This window comes from Synchiropus splendidus, chromosome 19 (assembly GCF_027744825.2).
Source record: "Synchiropus splendidus isolate RoL2022-P1 chromosome 19, RoL_Sspl_1.0, whole genome shotgun sequence".
NCBI classification, from domain to species: Eukaryota; Metazoa; Chordata; class Actinopteri; order Syngnathiformes; family Callionymidae; genus Synchiropus; species Synchiropus splendidus.
Genome location: NC_071352.1, coordinates 13706868 through 13731215, shown reverse-complemented (window position 1 = coordinate 13731215; position 24348 = coordinate 13706868). Strand labels below are relative to the sequence as shown.

Here is a 24348-nt window from a genome sequence, read left to right as displayed (position 1 = left end):
CCAATAATATTTGCAAGAGAACGTCAAAAAACAGCGTAAAATGTTCCAATTAATTTTCAAAACTGCTTCAACAGTTGCTTACATGAACAGTTTTTACTGTTGTTTTTGCTGTTTTACTGTTTCATCAGTATCCACGTTATTGGAAAGGAGTCATTGATATTGGGAAGAATGCCTGGTCTCACCAGAGAAATAGTGGTCCAGGACTTGTGGACGTCAGTTGGATTTAGAGATAAACCCCAGAAATTGGGTAGAGTCATTTTTGACCACAAAAACAAAACAACAATGATGAAAATAATAATAATAATAATGAAAAAAGAAGTCCGTTTTTTAACATCCATTCATTATTATTGTCCAGACAGTGGCCACTGCTATATTCACATATGCACAAACATAAACATAAACATATCAGATCTTAAATACAACTTTATTTTCTGTGTAATTTTCTGTACATTTTATTTTTTTCAAGATAGTTCTTGAGCCCTGGAGTGACGCTGGGGTCAGAGTTTGTGGTCAGAAGCCCCAAACTGCATTTCAGGACACATCCCCAGAGTCCGGAAGGCGCCAGTGGTTGTGTTCACCACATATATATGTCATCATATCTATGAAAAGAAAACAGATGGATCAACAATGGAGAAGTATTGGGGTCATTTATGTTGATGTGAGCGTTCACCTTGACCTTTGCTCTCTCGTACTGTCACCACCAAACAGTAGCTCGGCCATCACATCCTCCTGAGTTGAACGTTTTCCGTACCTGGGAACAGGAAATGCTGCGATTGCTTGCTCCACTCACAGATTAAAGTTCCGCACTCTTTTTTTCTAGAAGGTGATCTTGACATTGACATTGTGTATAGTGAGCATCAGATTTTAATCATTATTTTTAGCAATTGTGTCCCAATTCAGTGTTTTCAGCATCAGATATCTTTAGAATAAATCGTATCAAAACAAGTTGTGATTGATGGAACTGAAGGAACACTGTGTACCTCTGCCTCGTGATCAAGTTAATGTAGTGTCTTAGGGCGGTGTAGTACTTGGCCAGCTCCTCTGGAGGGGCGTCTTCACCAGGGTTTTCAGGTTTTGGAGGGTAGGCATCTGTTAGCATCCCCTTACACACCAGCACGCAGAGCAGCATGGCGAACAGCATGGTCCAGGACTTCAGCATTATGGAGGTCTGTGGGATTTAGAGACAAACCCCTGAAATTGGGTCGAGTCATTTCTAACCACACATAACAAAACATGCATAACAAATAAATGAAAACAAAACAACTCATTTTTTGTACAGCCATTCATTATTAATGTCTCGCATGTCTTCAATGAAGCAGGAAGCAGGTTTATTTCCTCCTTTTTTCAATCATGATGGACAAACCAAGTATTGAAATATGTCCTCCAGATTATCAGCAATCTTTCTGACTGAAAACAAAGCTGCACGATTGTATCACTCAATTATTTCTGGTGGTACAATGCGTAACATAAAAAACTAATTTTTGACTAAATTTGTTAAATTGATCTATTGGATTTCAACACATGACATGAAATCAATCCGTTTTCTTTCTACAGATGTCATGTGGAACTCTTGAAGCTACCGCCATTATTTCCGAGTTCATATGCATTGAGGAACAGAAAATAAGTCTTCCCGTCCTGAGGGGTCATAATATTAGATTGGTTAAAATAAGGAGTTTTCAGTAAGGAAACGTTCCATTTCTCACTCTCTCACATTTACTTTCACTGACATCCATTCTTATTTTGGATAATAAATCATGATTTAATTTATGAAAAGCATCTATTCTTCAGTGATATACCTCAGAAAAAATGTTATTTAATTTTTTTGTTTTAATAATAAGAGAGTACTTACCTGCATTTAGATGTTAGCAGAATGGTATTGCAGTGGGCTTCAGTTGTCTTCTGTCTAGGTCGGATTGCTGAACTTGAATTCCATCTCCTCCATAGATTTATAGGGCTTAGAGGCTGAAGGAGGGGTTTAAACATGATGCTGAAGGTGATGTGTGAGTGTGTGTGTGTTTGTGCGCTTGCAGTCAAACATCCTTTTTTTCGGCACATCCGATACAACTTTAAATGTAAAAAAAAATAAATAAAAATAACATTCCATTCTTTGAAAATGTGTTTTACGCTGTTAGTATAAATAAATAAATATACAATAGAGACAGTCCGGGCTTTTGGTACTTTAAGTTCAGAGAGAATAACACAGATTTATTACAAACATATCCATTCTTTAGAATCTGTGACAATGTGTTTAGTCTGCTACGGTAAATTCACAGTTTTGGAGTAACTCTACTTATAAACAAATATTAATACAATATTAGTATTTATCTAATATTTATTTATTTTTGGACATATAGTTTTGTTTTTGGAAACCGGAGGCCTCAGACCGACATTTCGTTGCCATAATATAGTGATATGTTTTTTGTGCAATGACAATAAAGAAAGTCTAAGTCTAATAAAGTGCAGTAAAGTAAAGAAAAAAGCAAAAAAACAATATATATTTTTTCATATATTTTTTTCTCTCAGCTCCTCCTCCATTCCTGCTTCAACATCAAAATAAGAAGAGCAGCAACACCGCAGTGGGTGGAGGCTGTTGTGATGGTGGGAACAGGACCATTCGGACAACTCTGGTATATAAGCTGAGAAATAATTTTTCCCTCTCTATTTTTCAGCAGCTATTAAAAAGGTTATCTTGCTTAATTATCACAAGACTTATTGCAAACAATCACCCAGCTATACGTCTCACACGCTGTAATTCTTTGGGGGTGTTTTGATAGGTGTAATGCAACACCAGTCGGCAGTCAGAAAATTTCATTTCTGATCCACAAAATGCAATTACGCTGCTGGGATTTCCAAATGAATGAAACAGTAGTTAAGAAGATTGTCTTAACAGTCAGTGGCGGCTGCAGTTATTGGAACTGCTTGCCTTGACTAAATGAAATTAATCCCTCATGAAAAAGCATGGACATGGACATACGATAGATTGCCCACAGCTAGTTGCAGTCGGCCAATAGAATTACTGTATACATCAGAAGGGAAAGCAGACTGGCTTGAACCCCAACCAGCCGTTTAAAAAATAAATCTCACATGCTAAAATAGTGTGACGGGCTTTACAAGTGGTATGAAGTTCTACTTGAATGTACAGCTACAAGAATGCAAGTATGACCTAGTTTGACCATGTCACACTTGGCAGTGACTTTCACACTAACCCTGACCATCTCACACTGTAGCTGTAACATGACCTTAATAACAAAGTAGCTACCTTGAGCTTCATATTGTGTGAATATTTAACTGTTCTCACCCTGAAACAAAGGGTTCTGAACACCCAAGACAGAACTGAAAAAAAAGCTGTTTAAATCTCAGTCCATTCGAGCTACAGTCCACCAAAACTAAAACTAAAGGTCAATAATCCAAAAATCCAAAGGTCTAAAGAAGCAGAAAAACAGGAATACAAGCGGAAAAAAAAGTTGCAGGGCAATGGAAAATTCACAATAACACAAAGTATAAATAAAAAGCACACCCTGTACTTTGTGAAGGAGGAATATCAACAAAAAAAGGACCTGAGCAGGAAGCTGAGCTTCACAATAACATATGTACATTCATGTACAAGCATGTTTTCTTTTTTCAATGTTTCTGTACCACAATAGAAAAAGAGTAAATGATTGTGTTTTCAAGGTTATATTGAGTAAGCTTATAAAATGGTCACTTCACCTCAACCCTCCGTTTAAGATTGTAAAAATATGGTGTCAGTTTGGTTCCAACCAATGAAAAGTATCACATTACGAACCTATAAAAATGCAAGTTAGTGTGGTTCTGACGCTCCAGGAACCGGGAGATAGCTGTGGAGTTGTCCATCCCACTGCACTTAGCAGGCTACATCAACAAGCTTTTCAGTTTTATTTACATGGAACTGCAGATTCAAATCCATTGCCGCAGTCTCATTTCACAGCCTAGTCATCATGCCTGCCTGCGTCGCAGCCTTCAAACAATTGAGTAATTTTCATAAATTCATCCAAATACTGTAATATTTCCCTTTGAACCGGATCAATGTTGGTGCCCTATTCACCGTGGTCAATTCCTTACATACAGTTGTGTGACAATTTCACAACATTCCACCAAAGCTTAACATTTTTTTTGTCTGTCAGAAACTCCACACATGAAGATTACAAAATAAATAAATCTGCTGTTGTTCGTCATGACTGTGTTGTGACCCAATGAACTCATCGCAGCACACCACACACATAAGGAATCTGATCATGAAGCTTCTGATCATGATTCTCCACCAGGAACAATCCTCTTTGAATAAGTAAAAGGAGACGAGGAAGACGTCCATAAAGAACTTGAAGAGGATCAGAGTGACTCGGGTGGATGTGCAAGCCAGGTTTAGATGGGGGACCCTCGCTTGGAAGAAGACATGTGGCATATATTTACATTCATTGTCATTAAAGAAAGTCTGCAACAGTGCAGTGATTATTATTTACATAAAAGGAAAGGTCTTCACTGAGTGAAACAGGTTCTTATCATTGTGAGACAACAAACGTTGTGCATTTTAAAACGCTTATCTCGATCCCAGTGTTTCAGTCCTTCTGTCACAATAAAGGACAGCAGACGTCACTGATAAGCAGCTGTATCAGAAGCACTGATAACGTGTCACAAACACATCACAGTCAAACGTGTCAGAAATGGTACGACCGTCAAACCTTTGCGGAAAACGGAAGGCTAAAAAAGAGAGAAAATCTCCTTTATTCTTTGATCCCACGCAGGCGTCACCACTCAGTCTACCCAACAATGAGAGTGAATTGAAACCGCCTTGCTTGTATATATACGGTGATAGTTTTATTATTAGAATTATATTTGTTTTTTGCATTTTTTTTATTAACATATTGTCAATACCTTGATCGCAATGATGCTGAGCAGCAAATTTGTAGAGTGGGGCTTTTACCGCCTTCACCGAGGTCCAGTTTTGATTGTGAACCTCAGGTATTGTGATGATGCTGATCTGTATATGTGTATATTTGGACCATTTTCACCGAGGTCCAAATTCGATCATAAGTTCCAGGCTGACAGTGCTCAGTAGTCTATACACTGCTGGCAAGCTACTGTTCACTGAGGGAACCTGAAGCACCAACATGTGTTCATGAGCCCATACATACCTTCACCTGGGAAAATGTAGACCCAAGAGAGATTGATGATGAATATGATTTATTTTATGATCTTCGAAGCTGTACCTTTTATTTTGAAAGGTCGGTCGGAAACGAACGCTGAACGTGTGGGCGTGTTCCCTGCACCAGCGTAAACGCCGTAAGCGCGGCGGTCAGTCACCTACTGTTGAGTTTAACCCGATCAAAACGTGTCTCTTTGTGTTAGTATGTTGTAAATCCCAATAAAGAGAAGTCATGGACTTTTACATAAACCTCAAGGTAAATTTCAGGGGGAATTCGAAGAGTTTCCTGCTGTCGGGATCGGAGACGAAGAGCTGGGAGTCGATGGAGGCCATGGTAAGGTGCTCGCGTCGCCAGGCCTCGCAGTCAACCGCCGTCCGTCTGCTTCTCCTCAGCGCTCAGCTCTCCGTCACGCTGTTGTAGAACCGGCTCTGTGTTACGGTGTGCGTGTGTAAATGTTCGTGGAAGCGCGCCGTCATTTCAGCCGGTCATCTCCTAGCAACAAGACCGTCTGCAAGGTGATAGCGTTCACCAGCGTTGTGTCTTCGTTCGATGGAGGTGGACGGGAGTGGATGTTGTAACGTGTAAATGTGAGGTGAAAAGGAGACCGCAGTTCTCAGACCGCTGTTGAGGTTTTTATTATGTTCTATTCTGCAACTGTCTTGTAACTGGCCCTGCCTAAAACGAAGGGATTCATTGCTATGGAGCGATTGTAAACATCCGACCATCTTTGTTTTAGGACCTTTTCAGATAAGCCACATATGAAACCAAACTATTTTCAATAAAATAAAATAGAATGCAACTTTCTGTTGTGCATTTTTGGATGTCATTGGATGATGCGCTCACATGACAGTGTGTGTGCTAAAAAAAATGTGCACAGTATGGAATCTTCACATGTATATTGCTGGTAAAAGCAACTTGTTTTGACTGTTTGTAGGTGAAGCGTTCATTTGGGCTCTGTGGCCTCCAGCTGACCTATATAGATGAAGAAGATGAAGAGGTGAGGCTGGATTAATGCAAGTCTCTCTCTCTCTCTCCACTGACCTTTTCATCGTGCAGTCAAAGAACCACATGGCACATTTGAAATGTCACTATCTGACAGTGTCATCTTCTTGCAGGTTTCCATCAACAGCAGAGGTGAGTTGACAAAGGTAGCCAGAGTCAGTCACTGGCAATACACCATTCACATGGGTGATAATCTCCTCTGCCTTCATTTCAGTGGAGTATGAAGAGGCTTTGAAAGTAGGTTTCTTATGGCAACACACAACAATGCCTCAAGTCTGAGCTGGACTTTTTGTTTAGAAAGAACTGAAATCATTGTATGATCATGTGGATCAATTGAATTTTGTCTGTATATTCAGAGTGCAGCAAGACAAGGTAACCGGCTGCACATGAACGTGTATGAGACCCGCAGTCAGCCAGCACGCGTCTCCACCACCAAGCCAGCTGGAGCGGAACCCAAGAGGGGTTTTCGACCCCCTCAACACTGCCCAACCCTTGCTCAAGTGGTCAGCCGCAAGATTCAGGCGACGGTACCAGAACCTGCCATGGTGAGGCCTACACACTAGAATAGACTTTGATTATTCCATCGAAATTGCTTTGACTCTTTTTATTTTTACATACAAATAACAGAACTGCAGATTGAAAGCAACGTTAATGTTAGTGCTGTCATTAGATTTAAATTTTGTATTGCACCAAAGCTGAGTTAACTCACGATTGATGGCAGTTCCAAATATAGCTTTTCTCTCAACACAAAATGTATAGTTAAAAAACTTAAAATGTATAGTTTTGAAATATTGCTTAATCCCACTTATCTATTATAATTGCAAATAACATCTAAAATATAAAGCTAACCACAACAAGTTATAATGACTTGTGTCATGTTCATACGCATGTCTCAACATATTTTTTTTTAATGATCAGCTGATCATGAAAGATGTCAAAGGGAACAAAGAAGAAGACAAAATACCTCCTGCCTGGTTTACGTCATATATGGAAAAGGTACAATTAAAAAAGGGAACCGTTTTAGCGTGCCACACAGAGCCCTCCTTTTAACTTCATTTTTCATTGGCTCCAGTTTAAAGACCAAGTGGTGCGTGAGGCAGTGGATAAGATCTGCCGTGAGTTTTCTGGACAGTGCTGTATTCACAAACCTCTGACCAGTGGAGGAGGAGGAGGTGGTGGTGGTGGTGGTGGTGGTGGTAGTGGTGGTGGTGGAAGAGGCACCGGGGGAGAGGCTCAGCAGATACCTGAAGTGTCTTCATCCACTTTACCTGGCGGCCCTTTCTCTTCCACACCTACTTGCTCATCCTGTCGGGGACAAACCACTGGAGGAGGCTATCAATGCAGGTGAGATTTTAAAATCACTTCATACGATGAGGAATCTGCTAGAATTACGGACTGATGTAGTTCTTTTAAAATGTAGCAGGGGGCTATTGCTAAACAGAAGTTTACGCATTTAAGAGTGTTCATTTTATGGCAAGACACAGAAAACACAGAATTCTGTTTATTTATTTTTTGCATTATCAAAGAGAGGAACATGGGTTCAAATGATCTTTTTCTATATTATTTTCAGTGTATGCACATCCTGCATTCTTTGTGAGTCCTGCAGCTACTCTCATGATCCCAGCCACAACCTGGTACGAGCCAGAACCCCTCTCTCCATCCCAGAGCGTGGCTCACCTGCCCCTGACCACAGCAGGTACCAGCAATTCATGATGAATCCACTATCGCGGAAGATATTGCATCACAGGTTTTGATAAACCTTTTTGTCACTATTGATCACATTGTTCACTCACACTAAAATATTCCACAGTCGACTGTCAGCTTTATTTTTGGAACATGGAAGTGTTTGGGAACAACAGGAATTCACCCACAAAGTGATGTGCCATGTAAACTGACGGAGAGGTGTCAGCGGATGCTGAGGCACATAGTGAAAGGAGGTCGCCGACTTTCTGCGCAGTCAATTGCTACAGAGCTCCAAACTTCATGTGGCCTTCAGATGAGCCCAAGTGCAGTACACAGAGAGCTTCATGCTCATGGGTTTCTATGGCCTAGTGGCTGCATCCAAACCATACTGTACATCACCAACTGCAATGCAAAGCGCCGGATGCAGTGGTGTAAAGCAGCTGCCACTGGACTGTAGAGCAGTGGAGATGCAAGTGATGAATCACGGTTTTCCATCTGGCAACCTGATGGACAATTCTGAGTTTAGAGGTAGCTAGGAGAACGGTGAATTTCAGACAGCAAGTGTGACATTTGGTGGAGGATGAATTATGGAGTGGGGTTCTTTTACAGGACTTGAGCTTGGCCCCTTAGTTCCAGTGAAAGGAACTTTGAATGCTTCAGGATACCTAAACATTTGTGAACATTTCTATGCTCCCAACCTTGTGGGGACAGTCTGGAGCAGCCAGTTCTTCTTCCAACATGAGGTCCATAAAGACATGGATGACAGAGTCTGGTGTGGATGAACTTGAACTTGAGTCCTGACCTGAACCTGACAGAACACCTTTGGGATGATTTAGATCAGAGACTGAGAGCCAGGCCTCCTTGTCCAGCATCAGCTTGGGACCTCACCAATGTGCTTTTGGAAGAATGGTCCGACTTCATATTGAACCCTATGAGTTAGGAATGCGATGCCACTTAAGTTCATGTGTGAGTCAAGGCAGGTGAGCGAATACTTTTGGTGATATGTCAACTGAGTGGTAGGCACTTTTGAGGAAATGAGCACAACCTTTGACCTTCAGCTATGAGAGATTTTCAGGTGTCTGCAAATGCGTAACTGTAAATGGATGAAATTTTCATACGTTATACGTCCATATCGCCACTTGGTGTATAAAGCACCCTCAAACTGCTGTAATTCTAAACATTCCTTTTGCACTTATTTTCAAAAACTTGTGTTCAATTACTTTAAACCCTCTTCACTTACATGCTCTGTTTTCTCTTCTTTCCTCTGCTGCAAACTTTCAGGTTTTACCGCAGAGGGGACCGTAGTTTCCGAAAGGCAGAGAAACAGAGACTGAAAGCAGAAAAACGTCTTCTGAAAGCTGAAGTTAAGGAGATCCGCAAACAGCTCAGAATGGAGAGGCGGGGCATACAGTGGAGCTCCTCCCGCGGTGATGGCACCTCATCTCCTGTCCTGCTGCAGCCTGGAGCCTCCCAACACAACAGTCTGGAGTAGGTTCATGTTCCAGTGATATTCAGATCTCAACATTTCACATCATTGTACAAAGAACATTTAAAAACACAACAAAATTATCAATAGATAAATGAAAAGTTTGGTGCTTTTCCAGGCGACCGAAGCGCCCGTGCCCACTGGTGGTTCCCACCATGAGTGCTTCTTTCCTTGATGAGAACCTTCCTGATGGCACGCGACTACGGCCAGAGACCAAGTTTATCAAGTACTGGAAGATGCGCAACACAGGAACAGTTAGCTGGGGCTCTGACACCAAGGTAAAATCATTCCATACTCCAGTGTTGAAAGCATTATTTCCTCGAGTGAATTTGAAGATCAAAGATTGAAAATGATTCAATAACATTTTTGAAATGATGTGGGCTGTGGACCCACACTGCCAAAAATCTATATCTAAATTGTTGTACAGAGATTTATTTGATACATACTAATGTGTGTTAACATTGGCGATTACTTCCGCCAGCAACACAACAGGAAAAGTGGCGATTGACGCCACTTCCATTGTTTGTACGTGGAAGTTTTGTGTGAGTTGCAGATATTTTTCCCTTCCAAATAAGACCCAGTCTGAAGTGTGAACATATTTTAGCTTTCATGAAGCTGCAGGAGGGAAATCTGTCGTGTTTCCTCTTGGAATCTAATGAGTCATGTTCAGGACCACCACCAATTTTATTATGAAGGTGTTTCTCAAACTAGCATTTATTTTGCTCTTCAGTCGAGGAGTTTTAAAACGTTAACACACATTTCTCTGCATACAACATATTCTACAGCATGTGCTGTTAGAAAGGTCACAGCTCAATCACTCCATCTCTGCACGTGTCTGTCTGCATGCGTGTGGTTTTCTGTAAATAAAGGTGTAAGGCTGTAAATTACACTTTGGGTTTGTACATAACTTGGCATGCAGATGCACAAATCATCAAGAGTAGTATCCAAAGTGTCCACAAGGTGATGCACCGCGCTAAGGTATCAACAGTGCACAGGCAATGTGACAACCATGGCCTCTAATATATCACATTAACTTAAACGTCTGCAGTTTTAACTCGTGAAACTTCCTCAGCAGGACGCCATTGCATTTCATTTTGTGGATACATGCTTAGGCATTATTGCTCACTTTTTCTTGTGCCAGCCACGAACACACTCGGGGTGAACCTGCTGTACATTTTTGTCAAGAGTTCAAGGCTTCTTTTGTGCTGGTTATTTGCTTCACTGGGTCCAAAAAGATGGATGGCACCTAGGGATGGGCGGCACTTATCATGCTCGATATACTGGCAAAAACAATCCCTGTGATGAGAATTATCATCTCACGATAAATTTCATAAACACACGGCACACTCGCTGCATACGCCGAGAACATGACGGCGTGCTGTGCTCGCCAGCTCCACAGCGTTTGTCAGGTAACCCAAAACAACCTGTCCCTGACTTGGTGTATATATATATGACGGTATATGATGGTGGTGATAAGGAGATAAGTGATGAAGGATGAGGGGTTTTTATTGCAGAGTGGAGCTTACCTGAGCAAGGAAGCACTCAAATCAATCCTTAGGCAAGAAGTGGAGCCACGAATTGTGGGCGGAGCACGTATACAGAACTATTAATAATGAGTTTCATATCCATCCCACGGTTGTATGTCAAGCAATTTTCCTTTATCGTTTGTCGTAGCTTAAATTTATGTGGGGGAACCTGGCAGTCGGATCAGAGGACCGATGGAGAGAAGTATCTGTCCCTTTCCTGCAACCAGGCCAGGTGAGGAAACAAGCATTTCAACATCACCGTACTAGCAAATGTGACTTGAAGCGTCTGCACACCTTCTCTCCAGGTCGGCATTGTGAGCGTGGCTCTTTGTGCTCCATCTGTGGAAGGATCCTACACTTCGCACTGGCGCCTGGCCCACTCTGGAGAGCAGTTTGGACCAAGGGTTTGGTGTAGCATTGTCGTTGACCCCATGGCTCCTGCTCCAATGATGGCCGATGGGATTTTGGTGTCTCCTTGCGTCACACCACAGGTAGACATTTCCAGACGTACCATAAAGTTTGGTCATGTTATTAACACTGGTCGCTGTGTGATGATAGGCATGCTTTATTTTAGACATTATTTCCACACATATTGATCTGTTAAATAATTATTATTTTGCAGTTGTGCTTTTCTTCTGCCGTATATATATCCACCATCATTTTAAGTGCTTAAGTATTGCTGTCCTCAGGGTAGGAATCAAGTGGTCAAAGATAAAGAAGCCTGCATCATCTCTCATGAGCCACCATCATCATGTGTGAACCAAGAGAGTGACTTCATCCCTTCTGTTGACTTGCTCACTGCACAGGTATACTGCTCTGTTCCCTATGTAGCATGACAGCTTCTTGCCAAAAGGAATTTATGTAGTTTCAAAAATATTGTCTAAATACATGAACAAAACAAATAAGATGTCACAAAATCATTCCTTTTTTTTCCCAAGAATGGTGCAATCCATTCACATACATAGTTGGAGTTAGATACATCCTGATGGAGCCATCATCAAATGACACATGCACATGTCTGTAGTCATACTCATGTGCACAACTTTCAACTGGTATTTGTCTCTTAGGATCTTCTTTCTTTCGAGCTATTGGACATCAATATTGTGCAAGAGCTGGAAAGCGTTCCGAACAACGCACCTGCTGGTAAGATTTCCATATTTGCAGAGCAACATTTTGTTGTGTTGTTTGACTATACAATTACATTTTTACTGTATTCATTCAATTTTACTTTCATTCAACCAGCATGGGTTTTTTTCTTATTATTATAAATGACAAGGCCATGTGACCTCGGGTTGGTGTTAGGGCAGTGGCACACGTGAACATGAGGAGACTGTGACGGCGCACCGCCCTCTCCAGCTCTGCAGCGTTTGACAGCCGACACCAGCGTGTGACAGTTGAGGAGAGGTGGACTTTGGTTCACGATCGTAGTCTTTAACTTATTTTTAATCCAGGGAACCTTTGATAATGACCCTGGTCGACTCTGAGTCTCTGGATCCATGTTTATATTATTAGATGGAGTGGTCCTCATAGGCTCTCTGACGCGCTCATCTGCCTTGGTTCACATCAACACATGCAGGTCTCCTGCTGCGCTGGCGCCTCAGCCAAACACCACGGTGAAAATAGCTGGGGAGCTGCGTCCCCATTAGGGTTCACTGATCGCGGACACACTCTCACAGGCAGCGCTAATGCTACTAGTGTTAGCACATGTGCGGGAACTTGCTATATTTGTCTGACTGTATTACAGAGCATCATAGTCCGTACACTCAGACGTCTTCCTCTGCATAGTCATATTAACTCTTAGTTACCTGCTCAGTTTATTTCTTAATCATTTTGGAAGACTTCCCAATTTATTTTGGTTTTTTTTTTTCGTTTTTTTTTGTGCTAGATGTCCAACTCGGAATACTTGTTGATGGAAATGCAACACCTGCACAGGAGAAAGGGGAAGATGACGTCAGCAGAACGGATTTTGTTTGTGAGACTGTCAGTTGCTCAACAGCAGTGAAGGAGACGCCGGAGCTTGCTACCGCAAAAAGCACTTGTCCTAGATCAGGTAGGTCAACGTATACATTTGCTTTGGAGTTGGGATAATGAGTTAATAAGTGTTACCAAACCATGTCTTCCCTACGAACCTCTCCAGCTGTGACACAGCTGCCTAACCTGACTCAGTCTAGTCACCTCTGTGCAAACATGCAGTCTGTGGAGAGGAAGGTTCCATGAGGAAACTGACTTAAGCGAATAGGGAAACGGTGTGTAACATGCCAGTCCAATGCATTCAATGAGTATGACATGGGCTTGTGTTTTTTTCAAACTTACTGTGATGCATAAAATTGTCATTGTAGGATTGTTTTGAACTGTAAATTGTGTAGAAGTTATCACCCATCCCTCGTGGTGACCATTCAAGTCAGAAGCTGGGATTTCATAGGTCCTACAGAGGTCCTGCTGGGGTCCATGTGGTTTGTACAATGGCTTTAGCTCTCTTGGGCGTGGAGTTCACCATTGCTTCACAGGTTGCCTCTGGAATCCTCTTCCACTCCTGCATGACGGCATCGCAGAGCCGGTGGATGTCAGAGAGCATGCTCCTCCACCTTCTGTTTGAAGATGCTCACTAGGGGTTCATCAGACCATAGGACATGGTTGCAGCCCTCCAACCCTCTGCAGCAATGCTGGCAGTAATGTTTGCGTTGTGTCTCTCTCATGCATTGTTCAGTGTTCCCGGCCCACGCCAGTGTGAAAGGTGACATAAAAGGTATTCTGAACAGTATGCCCAAGAGCCAGCTTATTCCACTTGCTGTGCCGCGGTCTTCCCTGCCTTCCTCTTTGTCCGTTTCCTTGAGCCAGGGGGCTGGTTGCAAGTCTGTGCTGAAGTCCCTGCACGTCACCCAGAAGATGATCACACATCAGGATCATGCAAGTGAGTAACCAGCCAGCATGACTTTTCTGCGAGACGAGTGACAGCATGAACTTATTTGGCTCCATCTCAGCTGAGGGAATATGTTTGGATTGTCAACCGAAGAAGAGTAAGAAAGAACCCGAGCAGGAGAAGAGTGAGCTCACAAGGAGTCGCTCATCCTCCACCTCCTCAGAAGATTATGTCATCATTCTTCCAGACTGCTTTGACACTAGTCGGCCCCTGGTAGAGTCCATGTATAGGTATGTGTTATATCTTTATCCCCAAATATCTCAGGATGGAACTAATGCTTACATGTCGTCCTTTATTTATGCCTTTCAGCTCTGCTCTGTCACAGCCTGGAGAGGTTGCTAGTAAAACAGCCTTGCACCCAGACGCGCAGCTGTCCAACTCTCTCAGATGTAGCATTTTGGAGGCTGATCCTGGAGTTCAAAATGAAGCAGTGAAGGCTTCAGGGACAGCAACATTAGAGAAGAGCACCGCAAATGACATGCTTTGTACATCTCAGACGCTAGATGATGAGCCACTCACGCCGGAAGTGGTTGCACCCGCTTTTGGGCTGGACACCAGGTAAGTCTGGGGACGGTAAAGTGGCTGTTTTTCCTTGTTTTAAGAGTTAGATTTAGTTAAGCTGAAGCTAGTATTTTTGAGTACACTACTATATCTGAGTTATTTCATTGTGCTTGAGCAAGTTTAAAAAAAAAAACATCCAGAAATCACATTATATGATTTGTAAATGTATTTGCTAGTGTTTTATTTCTGCACAGAAGTGTTTGAAGACCTTACAGAATCAGTATTAATATCTAACGCAGAAGCCAGTCTCCGGTACTTTTTGACCAGCTTTGCACATACTCTACACAGATCTTATCTAGGTGGTTTCAAGGCTGCCATTGTGCAACGCAGAGTTTCAACTCCTTCCAAAGATTGTTAGATTTAGTTTTGAGACTGGCCCGGTTGGTGCGGTCGGAGCGTTGGCTCACAGAAAAGAGGTTGGGGTGTGCCATGTAATAACCTGTAATAACGTGTCCCTTGAACCTAAAACCGTTCGTTTTCGTCTTTCACATCTTTATTCTGTTGCATTTAATCTTCAGTGCACTTGCTGTTGCTGCTGGGATAAATGAAGTTTTCCCACTGTGGGATAAATGTAGGCGAAAGGAAGGATATAAAGAACATGCTGATCTCAAAGATAGAATGTTATGGAATCACAAAATCATCATAAAAAACTGTGTGTGACATTCACCACGGGACTTAGCTGTAACACAGACATCACAACTGTTCTGTTCAGTTTGTGACTTAATCTTAAACCGTAATCTCTCTTTGTAATGTACAGAAAAGGGTATGTTGCTCACAGTATCTGTAGTGTGTTAGTAATGTGAAATGTCAATGACAGTTAAGCCAATGGATGAAATGATATTGAAATAATAATAATAATGTTTATTAGATTATAGGAGCCTTTATGAGTTGGTAGTCCCACAGTGGGGAAATTCAGTGGTTTATAACAGTATATGTAGCTGATTTATAGCAGTGTATTAACTAGATCGAGTCAATATTGTGGTTCATTCGAGCTACTTAGAGTGGGAATGATCCAATTGCGTACCTTTGATATCATTTATTACAGTGGAATTATTTTAGAATGATGAGTATATCAATATGCAATACCTCCCACAACACGGAGGCCTGGACACCACTGGACTACAGTCAGTCTGCTCAGGTGTCTCTTACTTGGAAGTGAGTTTCTATACTGATAAGGCAAAAATGTGTTTTTGTTTTGCTTTGTTTAGAAATAACTCTGTATAAACTTGACTGCATTGTGCCTTGATGTTCAGCAGTTTAAACAGTGACGCCATGTCAGCAGCTGGTGGCCAAGCTGGAGATTGTGATGAGAATCCACCTACGGATATTGGTATGATTCCTGTTCTGTTTTACTCCAAGTGATCTACTTCTGAACAATGCTAAAGCAGCATTTGCTTTGTGTCCACCGTCTCAGCCAACACCCATGACACTAGCTTCGCCGACTCAAGCACAGAAGGAGGTCAGCGCTCCAGGTCTCTCAGTCCTCCTCCCCTCTAGCTCACGCGTGCAGCGCAAAATGATTTCCATCTTTCAGAATATGACTTTTGATGTAATATATCATTTTGGTTTGATGTTTGCTATTGGCTGCTCCTACAGAAGAAAGGTACAGAAGAGCTCTGTAGTTTTTATGAAAATATTATTATAGTTGTTTTTGTTTTTTTAGTGGATAAGTGTGTGGTACGGATACAAAATAACTGTTTTGAACATAAATTGAATGATGATGCGTAGAACGTGTTTCTTTTCATGTTGACATCTATTTTTCATGTAGGATGATTGTCACTGGACAAGTATTGTGTGTGATGTGGTCAGCAAAAGAGAAGACGCTGTCTTGGGACGGCCACTGCACACCAGTCTTTGGTACTGTTGTCACAGTGCCTATGCATGGTCGATAGGTGGCACTGTACCTCAAGATTACTGTAAATTATGTACAACACATATTGTTATCTATGACATGCTGCATTCAGTGCACCTACATTGATACTCATCTTCTCTCCCTGTGCCTCGTTGTTTCTTACGAGTGCAGAGCTTCGTACCTGTGTCGGCGCGAGGCGAAATGCCGCTCTGTTTCCGCAGAATTTACATCGAAAGATCAGATCAGAATGCAACTCCTACTGTCCATTTGGGAGAAGTCCGGTTGAAACAGACTGGCCAACCGTCTCACTCTTATGGACTTTAAATGCAGCAAAGTTGCGTGTCACAGTTGTGCCACTGCGCCGCTGAATGAAAGTGTTCAGGATGCTCGCAGTGCTCTAAGTGTGCATAAATGCCTGAATGCTTTGCAGCGATCATTACAATAGATGGATAAAAAAAAAAGTTTCATTTAGATTAGTATAATGTCAAAGACTCAAATAATACACACACACATTTGTGTGTTCATGGACAAATCTGATCTAAGCTTGGCCACGTCTCCGAAAAGTCTCCTGTGAACTGAATAAGTAGCGACTAATGTCACAATTGAACGTTTCTTGTGTTGTGACACAACACAAGAAACGCAACAATGAACCAAAGTCACCAATTTTCTTTCTGCACTGCTTTGTTCTGCTGTTTGCTTGCTGCTTAGGCGACACTTTTGGGTGTTAGTTCACTGGTGTTGTGAATGGGGTGGTTAGAGGCAGTTCCGCTTCCAACACCGTAGTGTGGTTTATGCGGATTAGTATACATTTTTCCTTATTACGTGGGCTTGCGTGACTCATTTTCTCCCTTGTTCCAACTTGGTTGGATGAAGTTCTGTTTAGTTATGGAAATCATTGTGTTATATTTCCTGTTTCCTCCTTTTTGGGGGGCAATAAATCCCATTTTTTTATCTTCATTTTTGTGTCCACGTGCCTTTCTGATTGGTTTGTGACAATTGGTGCCCGAAGTGGCATTATGCTGTAGAGGACAGGTTTTTTTTTCATACCATGGTAAGGATACTGTAGTGAACGTAACCTGACTTCATTTTTAAAGCAACTGATCACTGAGGAAAATGTAACTGCGAGGAAAACGTTCTTGCACAATATGCTGACAGAAGAGAATTCACAAGAAGACAAACTACTCAAGTGGCGCACTCTATATACTTTATTTTAAAAACGATTCAATATAAAAAAAATATACAGATATACAATTCACAGGCTTCACAAAGACACAGTTGTGCATTCAAACATTTTTGCTGGACTGAAGCGGGTTAAGGCACATTGCAACATTTTTGAAGAGAGAACCAACCCACAAAGGAGAGGCTGAAGATCAGTAACATTCAGCGTTTTAGCATTGAAAAAGAGAATCAGCCAGCCTGTGTTTTTGAATCTGAACAGGGAGAATTTCAATCCTGCCATCGCCTGCAACACCAGCGGAACATGCACTGAATTCATGCAGGCGGTTTTATTCCAGAGTATAACAGAACACGGGTCAGTTAAATGGGTACGATCCCAAAGAACACGACATCTCATGGTCCACACAAATGAAAGAGGAAGCAAAGCAGAAACCCCTGCTAGATATCCATCTGCGCCTGGGCATGATCTCACCAGTCAGCCATGATGCACACTCTTGTTCATAGAAAAATCATCAGATACATGTTGATCCGACTCCATACTGATTTCCTCCTGACTTCTCGCAAAACTGAACCCCATCCTCCAGGTCAACATCTCTCTTTCAGAAGACAGAATGTGGTCCCTGGTATTATGCAGTGGCTGAATCACACCGTTCGGTACACAGCCAGATCCAGCGGCTCCTTGGAGGGAACGCACCAATCATCGGCCTCCAAACTGATCTTGTAGTGGCGCAGAGCTGTCTTGTTGAAGACAGGCAACCTCTCCACTGAGTCCGTGGACAAGGCCTGGCAACACAGGGAAGAGAGAGACAGATGGATTTTATGCTGTCATTCACGTTGATGCGGACCCACAAGGGATGCAGGACAGAAAGGAATGGTCACTTTAGTGTGTTAATAAAAGTAGGGCCAGCCAAACAGGTCAAGTTTAGCTGGCACACTGACATTAGCAGTGTTGATCTGGTTTGGACCAGTGGAACACTTTCTATCACTGCTGTGTTCCTGCAGCATGCTCCTTATTGAAACATCCCGAGTCATGGTGGAAGAAAGTTGTTCACATGGGGCCACATTTGGTGGTTTGCACTCTTGCCTTTCTGCATGGACCACACATGTTCTCCCCAGTATAAGCTTGACAGTGTTGTGTATATTGCCATCTGTCAATGCATTTTTCGCTGTTTAGCCACAGCCCTTCCTCATAAACAAATAAAGATGGGATGGGGCTGGGGACCCTGAAACCATGGCATTCTTTTACCAGCGCCGCTGCCAAAAACACATATTAAAATACCGCTTTTTCAGATCAGATCAGATCAGAAAAACGTTATTAATCCCAAGGGAAATTGTGTTCGTGACATGCTCTGTACTCGACATATCACGATAAATTAAGAAGAAATAATATTATAAAGTGCAAAAAAGAGCTAAACTCAAGAGTTTAGAAAACAATGTGAACAATGTGCAAGAAAATGCTGTTCAAGAAGAATCCTTCATTGTGATTTTTTTCAGAGATGAATTGTATGTTTTTATTGCCACAGGAAGAAAGGACCTCCTGTGGCGCTCGGTCTTTGAGATGGGTAGTCTCAGTCTGTTGGTCCATGTGCTACTGTATTGGACCTGGAGCTGATGGAGGGGGTAGGTGCCAGGATGCTCCTTAGTTTCATAACCGTCTCCAAGGAGTCCAGTTTCAGCCCCGCCACATCACCAGCTTTAAGCAGGTTCAATTGACATTGTATGCCTAACTGACAAAAAATAATTTTTAGCGCTGTACTTACTTTTAGGTGAATGATAGCGTCAGTGCCATGACCCTCCATGGAGTAGAGCTGCAAGTCTCCTTGGAAATAGCGTGCGTAGAGTCTAGAGATGGGCAGCCCGTATCCAAAGCCAGCCTGCAATGAGACTCCAACGTCAGCTCTTTTGACACGTCACCCCTTCTTTGAATGAGTGATAGACTGTGCCCACCATCGGTGCTCGGTGTCTCTCTCCAAAAGACGGTCTGGGAGCGGTGGAGTACATGTAGCTGAAAAGGCGCTCCGTCTTTTTGAAAGGAACACCTCCTCCTCTGTCACTCATCTGGATGAAAACAACACAGGTGGCGTTCACGTATAAGGTCCGTTCCTGAGTCACTGTGTAGCCGAGAGGCAGGGATATTCTCTGACATTAAAATGCTTGTTTACATCCAACTTCCAGGAGAACAAGTAACTGACTTTGATGGAAAGATCCTCTCCTCCGACTGCGATCATGACCTTGATGGGCGGCAGAATCCTGCAGGGCACATGGTTCTCAATGGTAGCTCGCATTGCATTCTGGGGGGTAAAAGATGACAGACCTGAGTTGACATCAAAAATACTTCCTGACCTCAAACTCATGAGTCAAAGACTGGTATATTGTCAAAGCAATGTCAATCTACATGTAAATAGTAATAGTACTGAGGGGCAATTGGTAAGGTAGGTAATATAATATGATATAATATAATATAATATAATATAATATAATATAATATAATATAATATAATATAATATAATATAATATAATATAATATAATATAATATAATGAACCATAGTGGAGTGCATACCACAACTTCAAATAAAAGATGTGAATCCTTTTGCAGATTTCCAGCAAATTTAAATGTATTTTTTGTATCATTTTATATTTTTGCAAATTATTGGGTTGTTTTTTTTAACATTATTCACTTAATTCATTCATTGCATTTTTTTACAAGGACAAGAAGTCCTCCTCCCTCTCTCCCTGCCCAGAACCAAGTTAAAAAAAGGAAAAGATCCATCACTTGTAACTAAAGAGTCAGAGCTTCTATAAACTGAGACCAAATATTGAGCAAGTTCTGAGGTGTTCCCTTCAGTGTGTTTCTTATTTTCCGCACATCATGCGTCTGTCTTCTGTAAGGGGCTGGTTTGTTCCATTTCCAGAAGACGTGCTCTTCTGACCGTGTCAGTTCTATCCCACCCATTTCAACTCCAACACTGCTATGAAAGCAGGGGTGTCAAAGTCAATACCAACAGGGCCATGTGGGTGCAGGCTTCTGTTCCAACCTAGCAAGCACATACTGGTTAACCAGTCAGGTTTCAGCTGAACAAACAGCACCAGACTGACAAACAACTGATAATAGTCTCGCGAAACCTGGCTGGTTGGTAGTGTGTGTTCTTACGTCCCACACGGCCCTTTTGGTATTCAGTTTGACGCCTGTCTTGAAGGGTTTGGTGTAAGTGGCGTGAGAGACAAAGTTGAAAAACAGTTAGACACAGAAGATCAGAAGTTGATCAGGTCAGGGCAGGACCAAAACAAATGGCCATGTTTTTTTTTTATATAACAATATTTAAATATGCTTTTCGCATGAAAACGTATTTTTTAAATGAACATACTGTTTTATTTTATTTAAGTTGATAATGTAGAATAATCAGTTTCAAATGTTTCAAAGCACCGTCTGTACTGCAGCTGTACCTTGAAGAGTTCAAAGAGCATGTGGTAGAGGTGAGAAGGAATGTAGGCGATCCGAACGGGCTCTCCAGCGTTGTTGACTGAAAGAAGTCATCGCGTCAGTGTCCACACAAACTCACGGATGAAGCCTAACAGACTCACCGTTGGTCTGTCGCAGCTCCAACTCAGGTGACCCCAGGTAATACTGCTCGCACAGCAGTTTGGCGCTGTCATAGGCGTCTATGTAGACAATATAAACAGTGACGGCATTTGACCTCAGTGAAAGATAAAGACGTCGGTTGAAAGCAGTCACACACACACCCTCATGGAAACTGGTTCACTGAAGAAGCATGGGCTGGTGGACCAGGCTGCGCGTGACCTGCTTTTCATGCTTCAATCCAAGGACATAAAAAGTTCTGTTCTTTTGAAAATCTGATGCTCCTTTGGAATAGTTTACCCAAAAGAGTAAAAAATGTGTGATGCGGTCTCTTCTTGCTCTGTCATATTCAGTAAAATTGAATCAAGTTGCTGGTACCTTTCTGACCTCACAAGTCTTTTGACAGGAAACACATGCAGGTTTCTCTTCATTTTAGAGCAGGCTGTATTGGTGTACAAATGGTGTCACGTATCAACCGCGCTCCTGTTAACAGCTTGTTGTGCAAGCCTTATATAATAGGACATTGACCAAAGGTCACAGTCACCAGCACAAGGAATGTCCAGCATAACCTGACATGTTTACACCAACACCTTCTTTCCCCACTCCGACTATCAGGCCCTCTTACCTCGTGTCACCTCGGTTACATCACACGCGGTGTCGATGCATCCAATGGTGTCCGGGTGGGAGGGGTTTGTGTTGCCACTGAAAACCAGAGCTGCAGGGGAGAACAGAGCTCAGTGGGTGAGCGACAAGACGCCTGTCTGGTGACAAGGTGGTCACAAGCAAAGTTTTTCCCTTGTCAATTCACGATGCAGTTGAGCTATTTTCAACCAGCAAAACTGAGTTTAATAAAACCAGTTGGATCATATCTTATGGGCTGACAGTTAGACAGATGGTGGCCAGTATAGTCCTGCACTGATAATAACTTATATCACATTCACAATCCATTCAGAAGTCCTGTCGAGCTTAAATGTTTTCCCAGGTTCACAGGTTCACGATTCGGTTCGGTATCTTCTTAAAGTCCTTTTTTTAAACCACCTACGTGACAGTTGCAACTCACTGTGTTGGTTGATGAGCATACGGATGGATATGCGGCTGGTGTAGAAACGATCCAGAAAGTACTGCATGTTATGGTCAGTGACTGGGTCCAGCTGACCAAATGCATCCTTGTACTCTATCACTCCCTGAGCCATAGTCGGCACCACCTCATTGTGCCGGTTCCTGATGCCCTCCAGAACCTCCACAAACCTGAGAAGTAGAGCAATGAAGGTTAAGTCCAATGTGCTTTCACCTTTGAATGCACGCGACACCTACGATTCCAGAATGCTTCGGTCATTCGGATTCTTGTCGAGGAATTCCAGGATTTCCATCAGGCTCTGCACGTACCTGAGTGACACGAACACATTCATCACAGACCACGCTTCCAAACATTCTGTATGATTCGGCACTTAAAAGACAAGACATACATGTTACATCTGAGTTGTGTATATTGGTTCCCTCTGGGATATCAAGGCTTCAAGACTGATACCTCAAAACCCCATGTCTAGTTTGGTCACTATTAACAATGCAAACCTTACATTAAAAAAATTCAACATTCAAATAAATCAGATCACTGAATTCTTGTCTTCAGGATGAATCTAGTTTAACAATTCTAAATGGAAGATGGCTTCATGTGATGGTTTGCGAAGTGTTCCTTTTTGCATGTGGTAACCCCTGTTCCCTCCTTTTCGGTGCGTACTCATACTGTTTTATGTTTATAAATATTTGCTGAAATCATATCCTCAACGTGTCAAGTCTGTTTACTCTCCACCAAGTGCTTGAGCCCTGTTTGCTTTAGATCGGACACATTTTTATCTTGTTTTTTCAACAGATTTTTCAGGTTTCGTGATGGCAAAATTTCCTCCTAAAATAGTCATACTATGTACTGGACAGTAGCCAAACATTGGTACAAAGACAATGAAGACCACTCTATTCAATCAAAGGATTTGGCGTGAATATTTGGTTGGGATCGTCCCACACAAACACATTTGACTCAAGTTAAATATCCGCCTCACCAGCTCTGAACCAGTTGGACTGAAGATGTGGCGAGAAGAGCGTCGGGCAACAGGTTTATTTCCTTCATGATGTTGGACAGTCGGACAGGAAGCTCCTGGCGGAGGAAGACGAATGACGTTCGCTCACATGCATTGTTAGAACCTGCAGGGCAAAAAAAAAAAGGTTTGTTCCAAATATAGTTGATTCATTTGCTATATCTGGGTTCGTGATTCATGAGTACTGCGTTGTTCTTCTAACAACCCTTTAAAGCAGATCAAACTTATCATGACCTGCCCCATGACCTACCACCCTATGAAAATGAATCTGACCAAACATTACATTTTTTTTCTGCTAAGTTTAAGAATGAACAAACTTATTCTAGGTCAGAACCAAAAGTCATATCCTCAGGAGATGCTGATATGAGGTGTTTGTTTTTGTTATGCAAGGATCCACACCCGGAGAGGACTGGACAGCGAGCTGTAAATGTGGTACAGTGTCCACAGTCCATTCAAAGCCAGCACCTGAGTGTCTCACCATGTTCAAACTTTAAATGAATAATAAGTAAGTAAGTCATTTAAATGTCAGCGGTTGAAATTAACCCATTTAAAATTTCATTATGATGGGAAAACACATTATTTAAATCATATATTGCACGACTAAATCCAGTGACAGAGAACACAACAGAACTCAATAAACTCCTAAGGTTCATGTGTGGAAATGTTGCTGATCCAACAGAGCACACATGCACTGACATCACCACTGACACTGTAAGGCCGAGATTTGGCCGTGAAGCACTCACCGAAGTCGAGGAACTGCTTCATAGACAGAGGGGACGGAGAGAACTTGGAGAAATAGTCCACATGTTTGGGAACGTTGGCCAGAGTGGCGGCTTTCACCACGGACCGGACGAACTTCATCTTACTTGTCATCTTGGAGATGTCATTTTGACGCTGCCGGCTCCAGGAGAACTGACCTTGACCCGGGGATTCTCGCTCTCATAGAGGTCCGGGACCAACCGGATCCCTCGCAGAACCCCGTTATCCAATCAACGTGGCGAAATAGCGATCGGACCTGATTGGACCGCAGAAGAATGTCAACAGCGTGCTCCGCGTGTGACAGTCAGCGAGGCGCGGAGGTTTTACATAACACCGCAGCGAGGACGCGCGCTGATAAACAGCCCGGAGGGAAACTATTGCCACTGGAGCGACATGTTTTCACCAAACAAGTGAACCTGGCGTTGAACTCGAGTTCCTGGGCATCATCGTCTCTGGTTCCATCATGAAATCCACACAGACCTGTGGGTCCTCGTACTCCTGTGCACTGTCTGTACGAAATATATGTTTATTTATTTCATTTTTTTCCATTTA

General features: G+C 42.3%; 3 protein-coding genes across 6 annotated transcripts; 1 reads left to right on the top strand and 2 right to left on the bottom strand.

Moving 5' to 3' along the window:
• Positions 1 to 427: 427 nt before the first annotated feature.
• pyya (peptide YYa) lies at positions 428 to 5193 on the bottom strand. Of its 2 annotated transcripts, XM_053851294.1 has the most exons (5): positions 5151 to 5193; positions 1850 to 1962; positions 981 to 1168; positions 671 to 751; positions 428 to 599 (listed from the first exon to the last, which is right to left on the bottom strand). In XM_053851294.1, the coding sequence occupies exons 2-5, from the start codon at positions 1853 to 1855 to the stop codon at positions 575 to 577; spliced, it is 300 nt and encodes a 99-aa protein (XP_053707269.1). In that variant the 5' UTR covers positions 1856 to 1962; positions 5151 to 5193; the 3' UTR covers positions 428 to 574. The 2 variants fall into 2 exon arrangements, with proteins under 2 accessions (XP_053707269.1, XP_053707270.1); XM_053851295.1 differs by lacking the exon at positions 5151 to 5193 and having other exon boundaries at positions 1850 to 2091.
• A 65-nt stretch (positions 5194 to 5258) lies between these two features.
• On the top strand, positions 5259 to 17128 carry nbr1b (NBR1 autophagy cargo receptor b). Of its 3 annotated transcripts, none has more exons than XM_053851291.1 (20): positions 5259 to 5495; positions 6097 to 6159; positions 6278 to 6296; positions 6379 to 6401; positions 6521 to 6709; positions 7083 to 7160; positions 7237 to 7508; positions 7771 to 7860; positions 9129 to 9335; positions 9452 to 9611; positions 11008 to 11091; positions 11165 to 11350; positions 11549 to 11665; positions 11927 to 12002; positions 12745 to 12909; positions 13567 to 13770; positions 13841 to 14009; positions 14089 to 14337; positions 15594 to 15670; positions 15755 to 17128. In XM_053851291.1, exons 1-20 carry the CDS (start codon positions 5394 to 5396, stop codon positions 15835 to 15837), a joined length of 2613 nt encoding a protein of 870 aa, XP_053707266.1. In that variant the 5' UTR covers positions 5259 to 5393; the 3' UTR covers positions 15838 to 17128. The 3 variants fall into 3 exon arrangements, with proteins under 3 accessions (XP_053707266.1, XP_053707265.1, XP_053707264.1); XM_053851290.1 differs by having other exon boundaries at positions 7735 to 7860; positions 15597 to 15670; XM_053851289.1 differs by having other exon boundaries at positions 7735 to 7860.
• A 260-nt stretch (positions 17129 to 17388) lies between these two features.
• Positions 17389 to 23990, bottom strand: LOC128750855 (pyruvate dehydrogenase (acetyl-transferring) kinase isozyme 2, mitochondrial-like). The gene is made up of 11 exons (XM_053851448.1): positions 23781 to 23990; positions 23002 to 23143; positions 22262 to 22333; positions 22008 to 22195; positions 21573 to 21662; positions 20953 to 21030; positions 20815 to 20891; positions 19561 to 19659; positions 19316 to 19426; positions 19129 to 19242; positions 17389 to 18151 (listed from the first exon to the last, which is right to left on the bottom strand). The coding sequence occupies exons 1-11, from the start codon at positions 23908 to 23910 to the stop codon at positions 18011 to 18013; spliced, it is 1242 nt and encodes a 413-aa protein (XP_053707423.1). The 5' UTR covers positions 23911 to 23990; the 3' UTR covers positions 17389 to 18010.
• Positions 23991 to 24348: the final 358 nt, after the last annotated feature.

Excerpts from the sequence above, each read along its gene's own strand:
- pyya (XM_053851294.1), bottom strand. Across the intron at positions 752-980 it reads AACTTGATCACGAGGCAGAG|GTACGGAAAACGTTCAACTC; the intron begins GTACACAGTGTT and ends TCCTGTTCCCAG. Across the intron at positions 600-670 it reads ACGAGAGAGCAAAGGTCAAG|ATATGATGACATATATATGT; the intron begins GTGAACGCTCAC and ends TTCTTTTCATAG.
- LOC128750855 (XM_053851448.1), bottom strand. The coding sequence starts at position 23,910 with ATGACAAGTAAGATGAAGTTCGTCCGGTCCGTGGTGAAAGCCGCCACT. Across the intron at positions 21,663-22,007 it reads TATGCTCATCAACCAACACA|CTCTGGTTTTCAGTGGCAAC; the intron begins GTGAGTTGCAAC and ends TCTCCCCTGCAG. Across the intron at positions 21,031-21,572 it reads TGTAACCGAGGTGACACGAG|ACGCCTATGACAGCGCCAAA; the intron begins GTAAGAGGGCCT and ends TTGTCTACATAG.
- nbr1b (XM_053851289.1), top strand. The coding sequence starts at position 5,394 with ATGGACTTTTACATAAACCTCAAGGTAAATTTCAGGGGGAATTCGAAG. Across the intron at positions 11,351-11,548 it reads CTCCTTGCGTCACACCACAG|GGTAGGAATCAAGTGGTCAA; the intron begins GTAGACATTTCC and ends TGCTGTCCTCAG. Across the intron at positions 12,003-12,744 it reads TCCGAACAACGCACCTGCTG|ATGTCCAACTCGGAATACTT; the intron begins GTAAGATTTCCA and ends TTTTTGTGCTAG.